The sequence below is a fragment of the Hyla sarda genome, chromosome 1 (assembly GCF_029499605.1).
Source record: "Hyla sarda isolate aHylSar1 chromosome 1, aHylSar1.hap1, whole genome shotgun sequence".
Taxonomy (NCBI): domain Eukaryota; kingdom Metazoa; phylum Chordata; class Amphibia; order Anura; family Hylidae; genus Hyla; species Hyla sarda.
Window position 1 is genome coordinate 423,470,419 of NC_079189.1, and position 18,394 is coordinate 423,488,812.

General features: G+C 40.9%; 1 protein-coding gene across 1 annotated transcript in view; it reads left to right on the forward strand.

Moving 5' to 3' along the window:
* The first annotated feature begins 3,395 nt into the window (after window positions 1–3,395).
* The window catches only part of LOC130269564 (olfactory receptor 6M1-like), a 41,989-nt gene continuing 26,990 nt past the window's right edge, over window positions 3,396–18,394 (forward strand). Inside the window, exons 1-2 of the mRNA XM_056518123.1 lie at window positions 3,396–3,481; window positions 15,650–15,833. Coding sequence (XP_056374098.1) covers window positions 3,396–3,481; window positions 15,650–15,833 — 270 coding nt within the window. The remainder of the gene's footprint in view (window positions 3,482–15,649; window positions 15,834–18,394) is intronic.

Consider the following 18,394-nt stretch of genomic DNA (forward strand, 5'->3'; position numbering starts at 1 on the left):
CCCCAAGGATTAGGTAGGAAAAACCGAGTACGCCGGGTACTCACCTAGTGTAAGATAGTGGTGATGCATACAGTGTATGCATTACCATTTACCAGGTATGATGCAAGGGGATTTTATCAAGGATTGGGGTTTACTAGCAAAAATTAATACCTCCATAACCGGACAACATATTATTACTGCAGTGACTAAATTACGGGATGTGTCTAAGTGTTTGCAAAAGGAACATTGCTTGCAACGAAAATTGCCCTGGGGCAGCCCCCGTTGCAACCAGTTAACATTGGGAGGAGAGATGCGGTTTTTCACAAGTTCACCCCACAGATTCCTAGTTCTGTGGAACAAAATCAGGGGGCGTTGGCTTGTGAATTCTAGCAAATCCCTATCTGTTTGGTGTAAATGCCAGTTCTTGTTAATAGTATGTTTTATTAGGGTTTTACTCAAAAGAAAAAAAAAATTGCATGTTTGACTTGTTTATTCTTTTTACCTTTCCTGGAACAAAAACATTTAATAAGGCCTGTTGTACTGAAGTCTGGATACCCCCTCTTCCTGAGTTTATCCATCAGGGCACAGGACTGTTCAATAAAAGTGGCATACTAATTATTCCTATGTAGCCTAAGAAATTGGCTATACGGTAGTGCTTTTGTCACATGTAAGGGATGATAGCTAGTGCATGCCAGCAGGGAGTTGGTTGTTGTTGGTTTTTGATATCCTCTCACAGCAATTGTGTAATGTTCCAAAACCAATTCCAAATCAAGAGATTGGACCCTGTTGCCCCCAAAGTTTGCTGTGAACTGCATGTTGATATTATTGATTTATATATTGTAAGCATGTTGTATATATTGGTTGATTTATTCCAAGAAGGAAATAAACTGAGATTGAGTGTCTGTCCAAACAATCAACACATCATCTATGAACTGGGTCTAATGTCTGATGTACTTGGCAATATGGTTACCCGGTCCATAGATGGTGCCCTCCTTCCACATGGCAAGAAAAATAATAGAAAGTGTAGGTGCCATGGGCGTACCACTGGTCCCCAAATTTAAATGCATTATGTTCTAAAATAAACCTGACATCCTCACAGATAACTTCAGTGCATACTACATTCTTCCCTGCTCTCATAAGTAATTGCCTTATGGCTAGGATGTCAAATTCGGTTGTATAAACCCACCACATCAATGGTGGCTAGGCTGCACTCACCCAGCCAATCTATGTCATCCATACTTTGTAGCAGGGCCTTGGTGTCTGCCAGGTAAGATGAAACGGAATTCAATAAGGGTCTCAGGAACCAATCTATAAATCAGGAGAGAGGTTCAGTTACCGACCCCCGACTCGAGATGATCAGTTTCCCCGGGGGGGTTCCTGAGACCCTTATGAATTTTGGGGAGGTGATACCAGTTGGGTTTTGCTGGATTTGTGGGGAACAGTTTTTTGGCCATGTCTTCTGAAATAACACCTTGTTCTACACCCCTACGTAGGAGTGAGTGCAGGCGGCAATGGTATACTAGAGTAGGGTCCTTATTCAGCTTAGTATAGGTATGGGTATGCGGCAATTGTAGCATGGCTTCCTGTGTGTAGTTGTCTTTGTCCATAACAACAATATTTTTCCCTTTATCAGTGGGCTTTATTACTATTTGGTTGTTATCCTTTAACCATCTCAGTGCCTCTCTTTCATCACTGGTTAGATGCTCCTCTGCCACAGGATAAATGAAGCTCTTAACATCTGAGAGGACACTGTTAAAAACTGGTCTAGACTGGAGCCGGGTGATAAAGGGGGAAAATATTTAGACTTTACTCCTCCCAAGAATGTGTCAGCATCTTGTTTGGCCACTGTAGCATCCCCTTCTGTTAGTAAGGAAAACAAGTCACTAATAATGCTCCGATTTGTCTCCGAATATGCAGGATTAGGAATAAAGCCCAGAGGGCCAATTTCAGCAGGTATCTCCCCAGAGGGAGTTGTTACATTCCTATGTGATGTTTTGCTCTTAAATATTTTATGCAGGTTAAGCTTACATAAAAGATTTGGCTAAATCTATTTCAAAATGTACCCTGTCAAACTTACTGATGGTACAATAGTTTAACCCTTTCGATAGTAATGACAGGCAAGAATGAGATGATGCAACTTTAGAAATATTAATAACATTACCACCCAAAGGTGGACTGACCTTTTTTCCTTGTCCCGGAGTCGCCAGATGCAGAATCTCCTACTGTCTCCAGGAGACCTGCTTTCTTTTCGCCCCCATCCCTGTTAGGGAATGATCTTTCACCTAAAGGGCCAGGTGTAGTGATGATTTTCGCACCCCTTGTTTGGTAGGTCCTTTTTTCACGTCCTCTGTGTTACTGGAGTTCGGACCAGAGTTCTTGGTCCGGTAATCTCGTTTTGGTTTCTGCCTTTAGAGGATCTCGGTTGTTGTTGTACATTCCATGTGAATATCTTATCCAAATTAAAGTCCAATTTGTCCCTTATAAATTTATCCCTTTAGCATTCCTTGATTTCATTTTGTATAGTGATCAATTTAGTATCCAATTTACTTAGGAAGTTAGTCCACTGCAGATTTGTCAGATGGGATTTCAACTCAGCTCTCAGCACTCAGCTTTTTCCAGATCAGATTTGACCATCACGTAATCCAGGCTGGATCTATCCAGTACTAACCTTGTGAGATTCATTGCGTGCTTTTGATGTGCCTGTTGCCACTTTGCAATAAAAGATTTATCGTCCGGGTATTGTGAGACCTCTTTATAAATCTTCAAACCCTGAGGTGACCGATTGGCTTCAACATAAGATTGCAAAGTGCTGATAGTCCAAAATAATTTTACCACTTTCTCGGACAAGGATACGAGGCGATTCTCCAATGTACAGGTACTCAGTACAGAAAATTCCTCATCCGGATTACATTTGGAAAAGAAAATGGTGATGTCCTCTCTCCCAGCTTCCAAAGTGCTTGCAGTGGTGGTGTCCACACCTGTAGCACTGAGATCCTCCATGCATAGTGTTGCTCGCGAATATTCGCAATTCGAATTTTATTCGCGAATATCGCATGTTCGCGAATTCGCGAATATTCGCGAATATAGCGCTATATATTCGTAATTACGAATATTCGTTTTTTTTTTTTTTAGTTTTTTTTTTCACAGTACACATCACAGTGATCATCCCTCTCTGCTTCCAGCTTATGTGGTGTAAGAAGGCTCTAATACTACTGTGTGAGACTGGTGTGCGAATATTCGCATATGCGAAAATAAAACGAGAACATTACGAATATGCGAATATTCGCGAATATGACGAATATTCGCCCATATATTCGCGAATATTCGCAAATTCGAATATGGCCTATGCCGCTCAACACTAATGCTCAAACCCTCCACGATGCCGGTGGGTGTGCCAGACAAAAAAGGAATCAGCAATGCTAAACACAGTAAGTAAGAGAGGCAGTCAGCACCACTCCACCTTTGAAGATGAACCGGTTTCTAGACTGGAAATTGTCCGCAGGTGAGCAACCGCCCAGTGAACTATCTGGTGCCCGTGTCTGACAGTCAGATATGTCAGGAATACTTGGTAGAAGAGAAATGACACGGCACCCAGGACACTTCTTGCATGCACTTTCAGCTTTATTGCTTAGAGTAGGGATACACGAGGATGCACAAACCAACAGCGTGCTTGTTTCACATCACTATGACACTATTTCAAGGTTAGTTGGGAAGGAAGTTGGTACCTCCCATTAACCCTTAGTGCATACTAACAAGGTAATAGAATTGATACATACATCAAGAAAGAGAAAATTTGCATATAAACAATACATAATATACAGATGCAAAATACAACAAGCAACAACATATCATACATGCAGAGTAAACTGGGTCTGTTCTGCCTCATTAAAAGCACTTTAAAGATTATTGGTGTTTGCTCATTATTTTAGGAAATGTATTAAGAATTTACCATTGATTTGATCAAAAAGAGATCAGAATTCCTTTATAGGCATTTGAAAGCCTAAATTTTATTTTACAGATCATCTGTGTTGGTCCAGCCGGATCAGTCCAAGTCATTTGGGGTTTAGGTGGTTGATTCAGAAGTGGGGGTGGGTGCAGTTTTGACCCAGGGTACCCCTTCTTACACACACCTTGGTAATAGGGAGCTCATTGCCATAAAGTGGGCATTTGAGGAATGGCACAACTTTTTGGAAAGAGTTCAGTCAGCATCACTTTACAGTCCTCACCAACCATAAAAATTAAAGTTGTCTTAAATGTTAAGCTGATGCCTTGTCTTGTTCTTTTTGTGCCAGTCATCCGCATGACCCCATCTGACTCCAAGCCTGGTATTTCATGAAAAAATTGATTAAGACCGAATCCGAATTTCCACTTGATTCGAAATAATGAATTTCTTCTTTCACTCCATTTTAAAAAATGTTAATTTCTATAATAACATTTTAATAGATTATTAAACAGGGCTCATTTCTCCAAAAATGGAGCCGACAATAATAAAAATTGTAGAAAGAGGCCAATTTAAATGTAAAATTTTTTTAGAATTAATTTTGTTACATTTTTAATTAGTAATGTATTTTAACCCCTTAAGGACCAGGCCATTTTACACCTTAGGACAAGAGCGTTTTTTGAACATCTGACCACTGTGACTTTAAACATTAATAACTCTGGGATGCTTTTACCTATCATTCTGATTCTGAGACTGTTTTTTCATGACATATTCTACTTTATGTTATTGGTAAAATTTTTGTCGATACTTGCATGGTTTCTTCGTGAAAAATTCCAAAATTTGATGAAAAAAATGAAAATTTTGCATTTTTCTAACTTTGAAGCTCTCTGCTTGTAAGGAAAATGGATATTCCAAATAAGTTTTTTTTATTCACATATACAATATGTCCACTTTATGTTTGCATCATAAAATTGACAAGTTTTTACTTTTGGAAGACACCAGAGGGCTTCAAAGTTCAGCAGCAATTTTCCAATTTTTCACAAAATTTCCAAAATCACAATTTTTCAGGGACCAGTTCAGGTTTGAAGTGGATTTGAAGGGTCTTCATCTTAGAAATACCCCACAAATGGCCCCAATATAAAAACTGCACCCCTCAAAGTATTCAAAATGACATTCAGTAAGTGTTTTAACCCTTTAGGTGTTTCACAGGAATAGCAGCAAATTGAAGGAGAAAATTCACAATCTTCATTTTTTACACTCGCATGTTCTTGTAGATCCAATTTTTGACTTTTTACAAGGGGTAAAAGGAGAAAATGTATACTTATATTTGTAGGCCAATTTCTCTCGAGTAAGCACATACCTCATATGTCTATGTAAAGTGTTCGGCGGGCGCAGTAGAGGGCTCAGAAGCAAAGGAGCGACAAGGGGATTTTGGAGAGTACGTTTTTCTGAAATGGTTTTTGGGGGGCATGTTGCATTTAGGAAGCCCCTATGGTGCCAGAACAGGAAAAAAAAAACACATGGCATACCATTTTGGAAACTAGACCCCTTGAGGAACGTAACAAGGAATAAAGTGAGCCTTAATACCCAACAGGTGTTTCACGAGTTTTGCATAAGTAAAAAAATGTAAAAATAAAATTCACTAAAATGTGTGTTTCCCCCCAAATTTCACATTTTTGCAAGGGTTAATGGCAGAAATACCCCCCAAAATTTGTAACCCCATCTCTTCTGAGTATGGAGGTACCCCATAAGTTGACCTGAAGTGCACTACGGTCGAACTACAATGCTCAGAAGAGAAGGAGTCATTTTTGGCTTTTTGAGAGCAAATTTTGCTCAGGGGCATGTCGCATTTAGGGAGCCCCTATGGTGCCAGGACAGCAAAAAAGACCCACATGGCATACCATTTTGGAAACTAGACCCCTTGAGGAAGGTAACAAGGAATAAAGTGAGCCTTAATACCCCACAGGGGTTTCACGACTTTTCCATACATAAAAAAAAAAAAAAATTCACTAAAATGTGTGTTTCCCCCCCAAATTTGTTAGGCAATTTCTTCCGAGTACGGCGATACCCCATATGTGACCCTAAACTGTTGCCTTGAAATACGACAGGGCTCCGAAGTGAGAGAGCGCCATGTGCATTTGAGGCCTGAATTAGGGATTTGCATAGGGGTGGACATAGGGGTATTCTATGCCAGTGATTCCCAAACAGGGTGCCTCCAGCTGTTGCAAAACTCCCAGCATGCCTGGACAGTCAACGGCTGTCCGGCAATACTGGGAGTTGTTGTTTTGCAACAGCTGGAGGCTCCATGTTGAAAACAGTGGCGTAGCAGACGTTTTTCATTTTTATTGGGGAGGGGGGCTGTGTAGGGGTATGTGTATATGTAGTGTTTTATATTTTTTATTTTTGTTTGTGTTAGTGTAGTGTAGTGTTTTTAGGGTACAGTCACACGGGCGGGGGATTACAGCGAGTTTCCCGCTGCGAGTTTGAGCTGCCGCGCAAAATTTGCTGCATCGCAAACTTGCAGCCTGATACTCACTGTAAGCCCCCTGCCCATGTGAATGTACCCTGTACATTCACAGGGGGGGGGGGGGACCTCCAGCTGTTGCAAAACTACAACTCCCAGCATGCACAGTCTATCAGTGCATGCTGGTAGTTATAGTTTTGAAACAGCTGGAGGCACACGGGTTGGGAAACACTGAGTTAGGAAACAGACAATGTTTCCCAACCAGTGTGCCTCCAGTTGTTGCAAAACCACAACTCCCAAACATTCTCAGGCATGCTGGAAGTAGTAGTTCGGCAACATCTTTAGAGCCAGATGTTGCCGAACTGCAACTCCCAGCATCCATGGAGTTGTAGTTTTGCAACATCTGGAGGACTACAGTTGTCATACCACTAATACAGTGGTTCCCAATCTTTGCCCTTCCAGATGTTGCAAAACTACAACTCCCAGTATGCCAAAACTCTCAGCATGCCTGGACAGTAAGGGCATGCTGAGGATGTGTAGTTTTGCCATATCTGGAAGGGCACAGTGGTCCCAAAACTGCGGACCTCCAGATGTTGCAAAACTGCAACTCCAAGCATGTCCAGACGCCAAGGGCTGTCTGGGCACGCTGGGAGTTGTAGTATACAGGGTCCCAATACAGCAATGCATGTCGCTTTACGGCGACGTGCATTGCTGTAAAGGGCTCGACCGCGGCTGAAGAGGAACTCACCTGTCATTGCCGGGAACCAGGTCTTCAGGGGACAGGTAAGTACCGAGCCTGGCCCCAGCACTCCCCCATCCCCCGTTGCATCCTCTGGTCTTCCTCCCGTCCTCTCCGGACTTCCAGGGGCTGGGCAGGGCGGGAGGAAGTAACCGCCCCCCCTGCGATTGGTCGGTTAGCTAACCGACGGATCGCAGGGGATAGGAGGAGGTGGCAGGCTTGCCACCTCGCTCCTAGCCTCCAGCATGGTCCTGGCTGTCTGTCACAACCGGGATCATGCAAAATTACTGGGCGGTCGGGTCCCAGAGACCCGATCAGCCCGGTATCGCCGCAGATCGCAAGGGCGATTTCCCTTGCGATTTGCAGCGATCGCCGACATGGGGGACCTACATGGCCCCCCTCGTCATTTGCCCTGGATGCCTGCTGAAGCATTTCAGCAGGCATCCGCTTCCGATCTCTGCCCGGGCGCGGCAGGGACCGGAAAACGCCATGACGTCCCAGGACGTCATTGGTCCTTAAGTGGTTAATAATGTGTTTAATAAAGTGTGTGTTTTTTTTTACTTTTTAAACTTTTTTTCTTTATTTTTAATTTTTTTTAAGTAGTACTACTACTCCCAGCATGGAACAGACTGTTCCATGATGGGAGTAGTAGTACCTGTACTATTAGACAGATCCCCCTGGTTGTCACTTCTGACACCCATTGCAATCCTTCTGTATAATGTTTAGAAGCGAGCGGCTGGCCGATCTACTGCACGATCCTGCACATCTTCACATCACAGATTCATATTTCCGGCAGAGAGCTGTGATTGGCCAGATGGTTTGAGCCGATCACAACTTCCTGCAGTGGCAGTGCAGGGGACCAGAGAAGAGCAGCTGTGCCCCGCATCTATACATTATACAGGACGATCGCATAGGGTGTCAGGAGTGACACCCGATGTGATCTTTTCTTTACTGCAGGTACTACTTCTCCCAACATGGAGCACACTCTGCTCCATGCTGGGAGCTGTAGTTCCTGCATTAATAGACAGATCGCAACAGGTGTCACTTGTTCTTATCTGTCTATTAATGCAGGTACTACAGGGACTAATTATCAGGAGCGACATAATCTATATTTTCACTTTACTTTTTTAGCCCCATTTATGTTTTTTTTCCCAGGCATTTAGATGTGCTGGCATGAAAAATTGCGGGGGTTATAGACAAGCCAAGTGCAGGGACATCAGTAATATGTATAATACAGTGGGCAAAAAAAGTTTCCTTAGTTTACAAAAAATCCATAAATTTACAGATGTCTTCTATCGGAGATTAAAGATAATTCAAATTGTTATTTGCGGAGGCAGATATCTGGGACAATAATGTATGTATGTATTTAATGTAATTGGGAAAGGTGATGTCATTGTAATTATACAATATGAGCTGGTTTTAATTGACAAGTTACTGAAAAACTCTTCTTGCAATTCCAATGTCTCTTCTCTGTATGTGAAAAATCTTTTATTTTTTATGTAGGGTATGATGGGAGTTATAAAATACAGGAATTTAGGTGCACTACTGTGATAGATGTAAACAATGACATTGGCTATCCCTTAACACTGATGTTAAAATTGAGATATTCGCCAGTATATCATTAGATGAAGGATATACCAGAGCCAGCACACCAACGTCAAGGTTTCTCAAGTGGCACGGGACCTAACCTTCCTGTGCATGACAAGCAAAACCAGGGGCCAGTGGGCAATTACAGCAGCATTAGGCTGATGGGAGTTGTAATTCCTGAATCCCAGAACAGTGGCTGCAGCGGGACTGGCAGGGAGTCTGTGGTCGTCCTGGGGCCATATGAATGGAAGAAATAAAGTTTTGAAATATACAGGAGCTGCTCTAATTAGAGCACTTTAAGGTTAATTGAATAAGAGACCACATCCAATTAAGGTCAAATAGGTAATAGAACATTAACCCCTGAAGGACCAAGCCCATTTTTACCTTAAGGACCAGGCCAATTTTATTTTTACAATTTTTCCTCCTCGCCTTCAAAAATCCATAACTCTTTTATGTTTCCATCTACAGACCCATATAAGGGCTTTTTTTTGCGTGACCAATTGTAACCTCTCATTTTACTATACAATGTACGGCGCACCCAAAAAAATATTTTTTTAGGGAGGGAATTTAAATGAAAACCACAATTTTGCACATTTTGGAGGGATTCGTTTTCACACTGTACACTTTACTGTAGAAATGACATGTGTTCTTTATTCTGTGGGTCAATACGATTAAAATGATACCCATGGCTAGATACGTTTATATTTTTGTACTGCTTTAAAAAAATCTAAAACTTTTTGTACAAAATCAGTTATCTAAAATTTCTCTATTTTGACCACCTATAACTTTTTCATTTTTCCGTATAAAGGGCAGTATGAGGGCTCATCATTTGCGCCATCATCTGTATTTTTTAATGATACCACATTTGCATATATAAAACTTTTAGATAATTTTTTAATGAATTTTTTTTATAAAATGTGACTAAAAGAGCCTTTTTTATTTTTCAGGTTTACGCCGTTCATCGAAAGGGATCATTAACATTCTATTTTGCTAGAATATTGCTGTGATACCAAATATGTTTATTAAAATAATTACGCTTTTTGTGGGTAAAATGGGAAAAACTGACAATTTTCCTTTTTGGGGGGGGGGAGGGAATTTTTTACTTTTTATTTTTACATTTTGAAACTTTTTTTTTACACTTTTTATGTCCCCATAGGGGACTAGCTACAGCAATCATTTGATTGTTAATACTGTTCAGTGCTATGCATAGGATATAGTACTGATTAGTATTATCGGCTATCTCCTGCTCTGGTCTGCTCGATTTCAGGCCAGAGCAGGAGACGCCGGGAGATGGACGGAGGCAGGGGAGGGGACCTCCGCCCGCCATTACAGATGATCGGTTAACGTGTGCATTGCCACAGATGCCGTGATCTGTACTGATCACGGCATCTGAGGGGTTAATGGCGGTCATACACGTGATCGCAGATGCCGGCCATTACCGGCAGGTCCCCAGCTGCTGATAGCAGCTGGTACCTGCTGTGTATGAGACGAGCATCGCTCCGATGCTCGCGGTCATACACAGGACGTAAATGTATGTCCTGGTGCGTGGAGTACCGCCAAGCCAGGACGTACATTTATGTTCGTGGTTGTTAAGGGGTTAAAGGAATGTAGGTGAAGTGGTTTAACCTTAATTGGCTGTGGTTTTATTATTTAATTATGGTCTTTTCCTCCTATTTCCTGTTCTTCATTCATCTGTCTGCTGTGTGAGCAAAAAAAATAAACAATATATATATATATATATTTATATATATATATATATATATATATATATATATATATATATATATATATATATATATATACAGGGTGGGCCATTTATATGGATACACCTTAATAAAATGGGAATGGTTGGTGATATTAACTTCCTGTTTGTGGCACATTAGTATATGTGAGGGGGGGGAAACTTTTCAAGATGGGTGGTGACCATGGTGGCCATTTTGAAGTCATCCATTTTGAATCCAACCTTTGTTTTTTCAATAGGAAGAGGGTCATGTGACACATAAAACTTATTGGGAATTTCACAAGAAAAACAATGATGTGCTTGGTTTTAACGTAACTTTATTCTTTCATGAGTTATTTACATGTTTCTGACCACTTATAAAATGTGTTCAATGTGCTGCCCTTTGTGTTGGATTGTCAATGCAACTCTCTGTTCCCACTCTTCTCACACTGATAGCAACACCGCAGGAGAAATGTTAGCACGGGCTTCCAGTATCCGTAGATTCAGGTGCTGCAGAATGGGCAAAACAAAAATTGGAACAGGACCCTCATTTTCCACGGAAGATTTTGTTCAGTGATGAGGCAAACTTTTATGTGAATGGTGAAAAACAAAACCACCGCTATTTGTCTGACACTGGATAGATCCCTCCAAGACTGTTGGAACACAAAAATTGATGGTATGGTGTGGTATATGGGGTACAAAGATAGTGGGGCCATTCTTCATCAATGGAAACCTCAAGGCCACTGGATATGCGAAATTGCTACATGATGATGTGTTTCCCTCTTTATGCACTGAAGCTGAAACATTCCCTGAGTTTTTCCAGCAAGATGGTGCACCACCACATTATGGGTGTCAGGTCCGAGCATTCCTAGATGAACAGTTTCCTGGAAAGTGGATTGGTCATCGTGGGCCAGTTGAATGGCCCCAAGGTCTCCCGATCCGTCCCCCTAAGACTTTTATCTTTGGGTCATCTGAAGGCAATTGTCTATGCTGTGAAGATACGAGATGTGCAGCACCTGAAACTACGGATACTGTAAGCCTGTGCTAGCATTTCTCCTGTGGTGTTGCTATCAGTGCGTGAAGAGTGGGAGAAGAGGGTTGCATTGACAATCCAACATAATGGGCAGCACATTGAACACATTTGATAAGTGGTCAGAAACTTGTAAATAACTCATGAAAGAATAAAGTTACGTTAAAACCAAGCACATTCCCAATAAGTTTGATGTGTCACATGACCCTCTTCCTATTGAAAAAACAAAGTTGGGTTCAAAATGGCCAACGTCAAAATTGCCACCATGGTCACCACCCATCTTGAAAAGTTTCCCCCCTCACATATATTAATGTGCCACAAACAGGAAGTTAATATCACCAACCATTCCCATTTTATTAAGGTGTATCCATATAAATGGCCCACCCTGTATATATGATCTAATGTGAAAGTTTACATCTACATACATCTACAATGTATATTATTACATATTATCCATATGGTACATATACTTGATATGCTGGGTCCTGCAACTGTATTGAGATATGCAACAGTCAGTTTGTAAACATGCAAAATATATGTTTGCAAACTGTTTGTGGGTACTGCCGATACTGCAGCATTTCTGACCTGGGTTGAAGGAACGAGACCCGCATCCTATATGAGTACCCACGGACAGTTTGCAAACACATACTTTTCACTGTTTGCAAACTGACTGTCGATGGGTCCCGCAGCATATCTCAATACTGTTGCAGGACCCAGCATATCGGGTATATGTACCATATGGATAATATGTAATAATATATACTGTAGATGTATGTAGATGTAAACTTTCACATTAGAATATCTATCTATCTATCTATCTATCGATGTATATATATATATATATATATATATATATATACAGTATGTACTTGTTATCTGTATATATATATATATATATATATATATGTATATATATATATATATATGTACACACACAAAAAACAAGAGCTTTTTGTGAAATACTGAAATAGGATGTGGAAGGAACATGGCAGCAGGAAGCTAGGTTAGGCTCTGCCCCCTTCCCTCCACCTCATGCACCACGCTGTTCAGCGTTGCGGTCCAGCTTGACGGGCTATACCCCCCATGTCGGATGCTTCGGATCCCTAAGCCGCACAAATCTTGCTGGTGGCTGAAAAGTAGTGGGGACGAGGGACGAGTGTGCCAGAGTGGCGCAGTGGAGAGTGGAGCTGGGGTGCAGCAGTGCGGGGAGCTTGGATCCCGGTGAGAGGCGCTGCTGCTGCAGATGAGTGGAGCGCATGCAGCACACAGCACATGTGGAGGTGAGCTGGACCCAGAAGGCTGCGGTCACGTCTTGTGTGCAGAGTCCCGGGGTCAGCGTGGAGAGACCCTGCAGTAAAAAGTGGCAGAGAAAGCCTGCTAATAGGTGGCATAGAAATTCGGCAGTGAAAGGAGGCAACAGACCTTACGGGTTTCCTGGAGGGTACGGAAGGCAAGGAACCGGTGGGCATTTTACAAAGATGGATATTTGAGGAATGTGGGGAGGGGAAATTGTCTCCCACATTCAGTATCGTGAGAGCCCACAGGGTCCCGATGTGACCGCTCCCCTCAGGTAGTAGGTTCAAAACGATATTGGTAAAGCTATTAAATGAAGGAGATAGGGAAAGGATTTTACGTGCACTGAGGGGGAAAAAAATAATGTCCTGTATAATAATAACAAAATAAAGGCATTTCCTGATTATTCATTTGAAACACAAAAAAATCGTATTTCATTTAAGGAAGCCAAAAAAAGAATGCACTTTAATGGAATAAAATGTTCCCTTATGTTTCCAGCAAGGCTGCGGGTTGTACATGAAGACACAACTATGTATTTTCAAAATCCAGCAGAAGTAATAAATTGGATGGATAGTCAGGGTTTAAAAACTGATAAATAAATCTAGGGAGAGGGTAGAAAGGTAAATTTGCGTGATTACTCGAGAGAAGGGGGGGAACATGTTAGGAAAGGGACTTGTTAGTTGTTGGGACAGGTCATGAAGGGGAAAGGGGGGGAGGGAGAAGAAATGGAAAGTTCTGCATAAAGGTGAAAAGTATATTTTTTCCTCCTCTCTCTTTCTATTCCCATCCAGAGAAGAATTAATGATTAAAAGGAGAAGATAGGATGTGTACGAGCATACTGTTGTGGAATATAAGGGGTTTGGGTGACAGGCACAAAAGAATAGCGATAGGAGTTATATTAAAAAAAACATTTACCTGGAATAATTTGTTTACTTGAAATACACTTAATAAAAGAAACATCCCAACGAATCCCCCCAAAAAATTTCACATTATTATCACAGTTTTTTTTTACCTCTTGTTCTAGAGGGGTCACAGTTATGATACAAAATAAAGTTAAATGGGAATTTTATGATAAATTAATTGACACAGAAGGAAGATTTGTAATATTATATGGGAAATTGGAGAAATGAATATGCACTTTGGCATATGCATTTATACCTCCACCGTACATATCCGATGTTCTTAAAATTGTAATAGGGTTTTGGCAAAAAAAGAGGGAATGTCTGCTATTTGTTCAAGGTGATATGAATTGTGTGATGGATGAAAATGTAGATAGGTTAAGAATGGGGAATGTAAGAAAAGATTTTGGACGAACCCATTTGAAGAAGTTTTGTTATGAAGTAGGATTAATAGATATATGGAGAGTTCACAACTCAGGGAAAAATATATACCGTATTTATTGGGGTATACCACGCACCGGCCTATAACACGCACCCTAATTTTACCAAGGATATTTGGGTAAAAAAAGTTTTTTACCCAAATATCCATCATAAAATGAGGGTGCGTGTGTGCGCGTGTATACCCCGATATACCCCCAGGAAAGGCAGGGGGAGAGAGGCCGTCGCTGCCCGCTTCTCTCCCCCTGCCTTTCCTGGGGTCTAGAGTGCTGCTGTCGGCCCTTTTCACCCCCTAGTTATCGGCGCCGCTGCCCGTTCTGTCCCCCTGACTATCGGTGCCGGCGCCGATAGCCAGGGGGAGAGAAGCGGCGCCGACAGCCAGGGGGAGAGAAGGGGCAGCGGCACCCATTGCCGGCGCCGCTGCCCCGTTGCCTCCCCCCATCCCCGGTGGCATAATTACCTGAGTCGGGTCCGCGCTGCTCCAGGCCTCCGTCGTGCGTCCCCAGCGTCGTTGCTATGCACGGCGCGGCGCTCTGACGTCATGCGCCGCGCCGTTCAGCGCATAGCAACGACGCCGGGGACGCACGACGGAGGCCTGGAGCAGCGCGGACCCGACTCAGGTAATTATGCCACCGGGGATGGGGGGAGGCAACGGGGCAGCGGCGCCGGCAATGGGTGCCGCTGGGGTGAAAAGGGCCGACAGCAGCGCTCTAGACCCCAGGAAAGGCAGGGGGAAAGAAGCGGGCAGCGACGGCCTCTCTCATGTTGGAATAAAACTAGTAAAACAATGTCTCGTACAGATTTGTGTTTGAGTGATCGGCTAGGGAGTGTAAAGATTAAAAATATTAATTACTGTACTCGTTGCCTTTCGGATCACTCTCCGTTAAGTATTAAGATTGATACGGGAGTGGGAAATATAGTAAGGATAAGTAGAATTAATGCATATTGGTTTGGACTTTTGGATAATGAGGTAATAAAACAGCAGTTAATTGAATTTTTCGTTATATGAATTGGGGAACAACCTGAGACCAAATTGTGTGGGAGACAGGAAAAGCTTTCCTACATGGGGAATTAATATATGCAATTGAAAAGAAGAAAAAATAATTTAGTGAGGGGGAAACAATTTACATGGATGTAGTAAAATTAGCAGAGAAAAAATGTATATTAGACAGTTCAGAAAACAACAAAAAGGATTGGGAAGAAAAACAAGAAACATTTTTAATTCATTTAAATGGGAAAAGTAGGAAAAAAGCTATATTTAAAGTTCAACAGAGATTTATGGAAATGGGAATCCTAATAAACAATGTATGGCTCTAATCAACAATCAACAAGGAAACAGAACAATTTATACTATTAAAGACAGGGAGGGGTGATACAGAATAATCCTGATAAGATAATTCAAGAATTTGATACATATTTTGAGTTACTGTATAAAACATAATCAAGATTTAGTCAGAAGGAGTTAGAGGAGTATCTGGGTGGGATTGAGTTGCCCAGAGTCCCAGAAGAATCATTGACAAGAGTAATAGAGATAATAAGTAATTATGGTACATTTTCCAGATTAGCAATCAATTGGTCGAAATCGGTCCTTATGCCAATGGGAGATGGAAATATAGGTCAGACATACAGACTAAGGGAAATAAATAATGGAGAAAAATGTAAATACTTTGGAATAAATATATCAAGAGAGACAGGAAAATATCATCAGTTAAACACTGTAAAAGTAAAGGATATAGAAAAGAAGGTGAATACATGAAATAATTTAAATTTATTAAAAGGGGGAAAATAACATAAATAAAGTTAGTTCTGATGCCAAAGATCTTGTATGTATTTGGGTCTGCACCAATTTGGTGTGAGATGAAGTTGTTTGAAAAAATTATTTCAATTTTCAACTCGTTGATTTGGGGTAGAAAGAGAACGAGTATCCAATTGGAATATTTTTGTCAAACAAAAGAGAATGGAGGGATAGACTTTCTGGATATATACAAGTATTTCTTGGCAGGACAAATTTATTTTCTGACTAACTGGAAAGAATTAGCCTTTTTAGATTTTCTTTACTATCCTGTAGTGGCACGTCTTTTATGGACATCTTCCAGTTGTTGGAATCGGGGAAGTTAGAAGAGGGTGACTAGAGGAAGGTGTTGATTGTGAAAAGTTTGGTTAAAACCTGGAAGGTATTTAAGAGGGAAATGGATATAAAAGGAATAATGGACGGGGCACCATTGCTGGATAACTTAAATATACCTGAAGTAAGAGAAATGGGAAATATAAGTTTATTCAGGAAAGCAGGGTGTGTTAGGATAAAGGATGTATGGAGGAGAGGTACATTCAAGGATTGGATAGAAATGAAAGAAGAATTTAATCTAAAGGAGGGTGGATGGTTAGACTATATAGGTTTAAAAAAAAAGCCTTTCTTGAGTTTATCAATAAAGGAGGTCATTTATGCTTAGTATTTCCCGAGATTGTAAATATAAAATAATGGGTGGTGAAATTAGGAGTAAATATATCTCGTATGTATATACGGGTTTGAGAAATTTAACTAAAAATAAACTATTCGATAAGAGTTTTCAGCAATGGCAAGAGGACGTTGGCCCTAGTAAAACAATAAAGTGGGATATTGTACGGAAAAATGTTAATTTGGTATCTCCAAACTTGAATCATAGACTAACACAATTTAATATCATGTACAGACTTTATTAGACACCCTGCTTTCTGGAAAGGATAGGTATAAGAAGAGAAAGTAACTGTAATAGAAGTAATAGAGAGAAAGCAGATCAGATACACTTATTATGGAGTTGCCCTGAGATTGTGGATTACTGGCAAGAAATTTATGGTAAAATAGAGGAGATAACGGGTGTATGTTTAGAGTTTCCCCCCTTACTTGCCATTCTAGTTGATAACTCGGGTATAAAAGCTAGACAAAATTTAAAACAAACATGTTTAACCCCTTAAGGACTCAGCATTTTTCCGTCTTTGCATTTTCGTTTTTCCCTCCTTACCTTTAAAAAATCATAACTCTTTAAATTTTGCACCTAAATATCCATATGCTGGCTTATTTTTTGCGCCACCAATTCTACTTTGTAATTACATCAGTCATTTTACCCAAAAATCTATGGCGAAATGGAAAAAAAATCATTGTGAGACAAAATTGAAAACAAAACCCGCCATTTTGCAACTTTTGGGGGCTTCCATTTCTATATAGTAAATTTTTCGGTAAAAATGACACCTTATCTTTATTCTGTAGTTCCATACGAATAAAATGATACCCTAATTATGTAGGTTTGATTTTGTCGCACTTCTGGAAAAATCATAACTATATGCAGGAAAATGTATACGTTTAAAATTGTCCTATTCTGACCCCTATAACTTTTTTATTTTTCTGCGTATGGGGCGGTGTGAGGGCTCATTTTTTGCGCCATGATCTGAAGTTTTTAGCGGTACCATTTTTGCATTGATCGGACGTTTTGATCGCTTTTTATTCATTTTTTCTTGATATAAAAGTGACCAAAAAATGCACTATTTTGGACTGTGGCATTTTTTTGCGTGCACGCCATTGACCGTGCAGTTTAATTAACAATATAATTTTATAATTCGGACATTTCTGCACGCGGAGATACCACATGTTTATTTTTATTTACACTGTTTTTTTTTATGGGAAAAGGGAGGTGATTCAAACTTTTAATAGGGAAGGGGTTAAATGATCTTTATTTACTTTTTTTCCACTTTTTTTGCAGTGTTATAGCTCCCATAGGAACCTATAACACTGCACACACTGATCTTTTACATTGATCAGTGGTTTCTCATAGGAAACCAGTGATCAATGATTCTGCCGCTTGACTGCTCATGCCTGGATCTCAGGCACTGAGCAGTCATTCGGCGATCGGACAGCGAGGAGGCAGGTAGGGACCCTCCTGCTGTCCTGTAAGCTATTCGGGATGCCGCGATTTCACCGCAGCTATCCCGAACAGCTCCCTGAGCTAACCGGCATGCTTTCACTTTCACTTTAGACGTGGCGTTCAACTTTGAACGCTGCATCTAAAGGGTTAATAGCACGCGGCAGCGTGATCAATGCTGGTTAATAATGGGGTTAAGAATGCTATTCTATGTTTGTTTATTGATTGTTAAAAACCAGATTACCCCTCTTAGTTGTGTGGAGTGGTATAATAATATGAGGAGGATAGAAGGTTACATTGTAAGGGGGGGAAAGAGGAAGAGAGATAGAGATTTTTTTTTATTATTGCTGTGATTATTGCTGTTTGATGTATAAACTTGTGAGATGTGAAGGGGTACGGAGTTATGAGGACA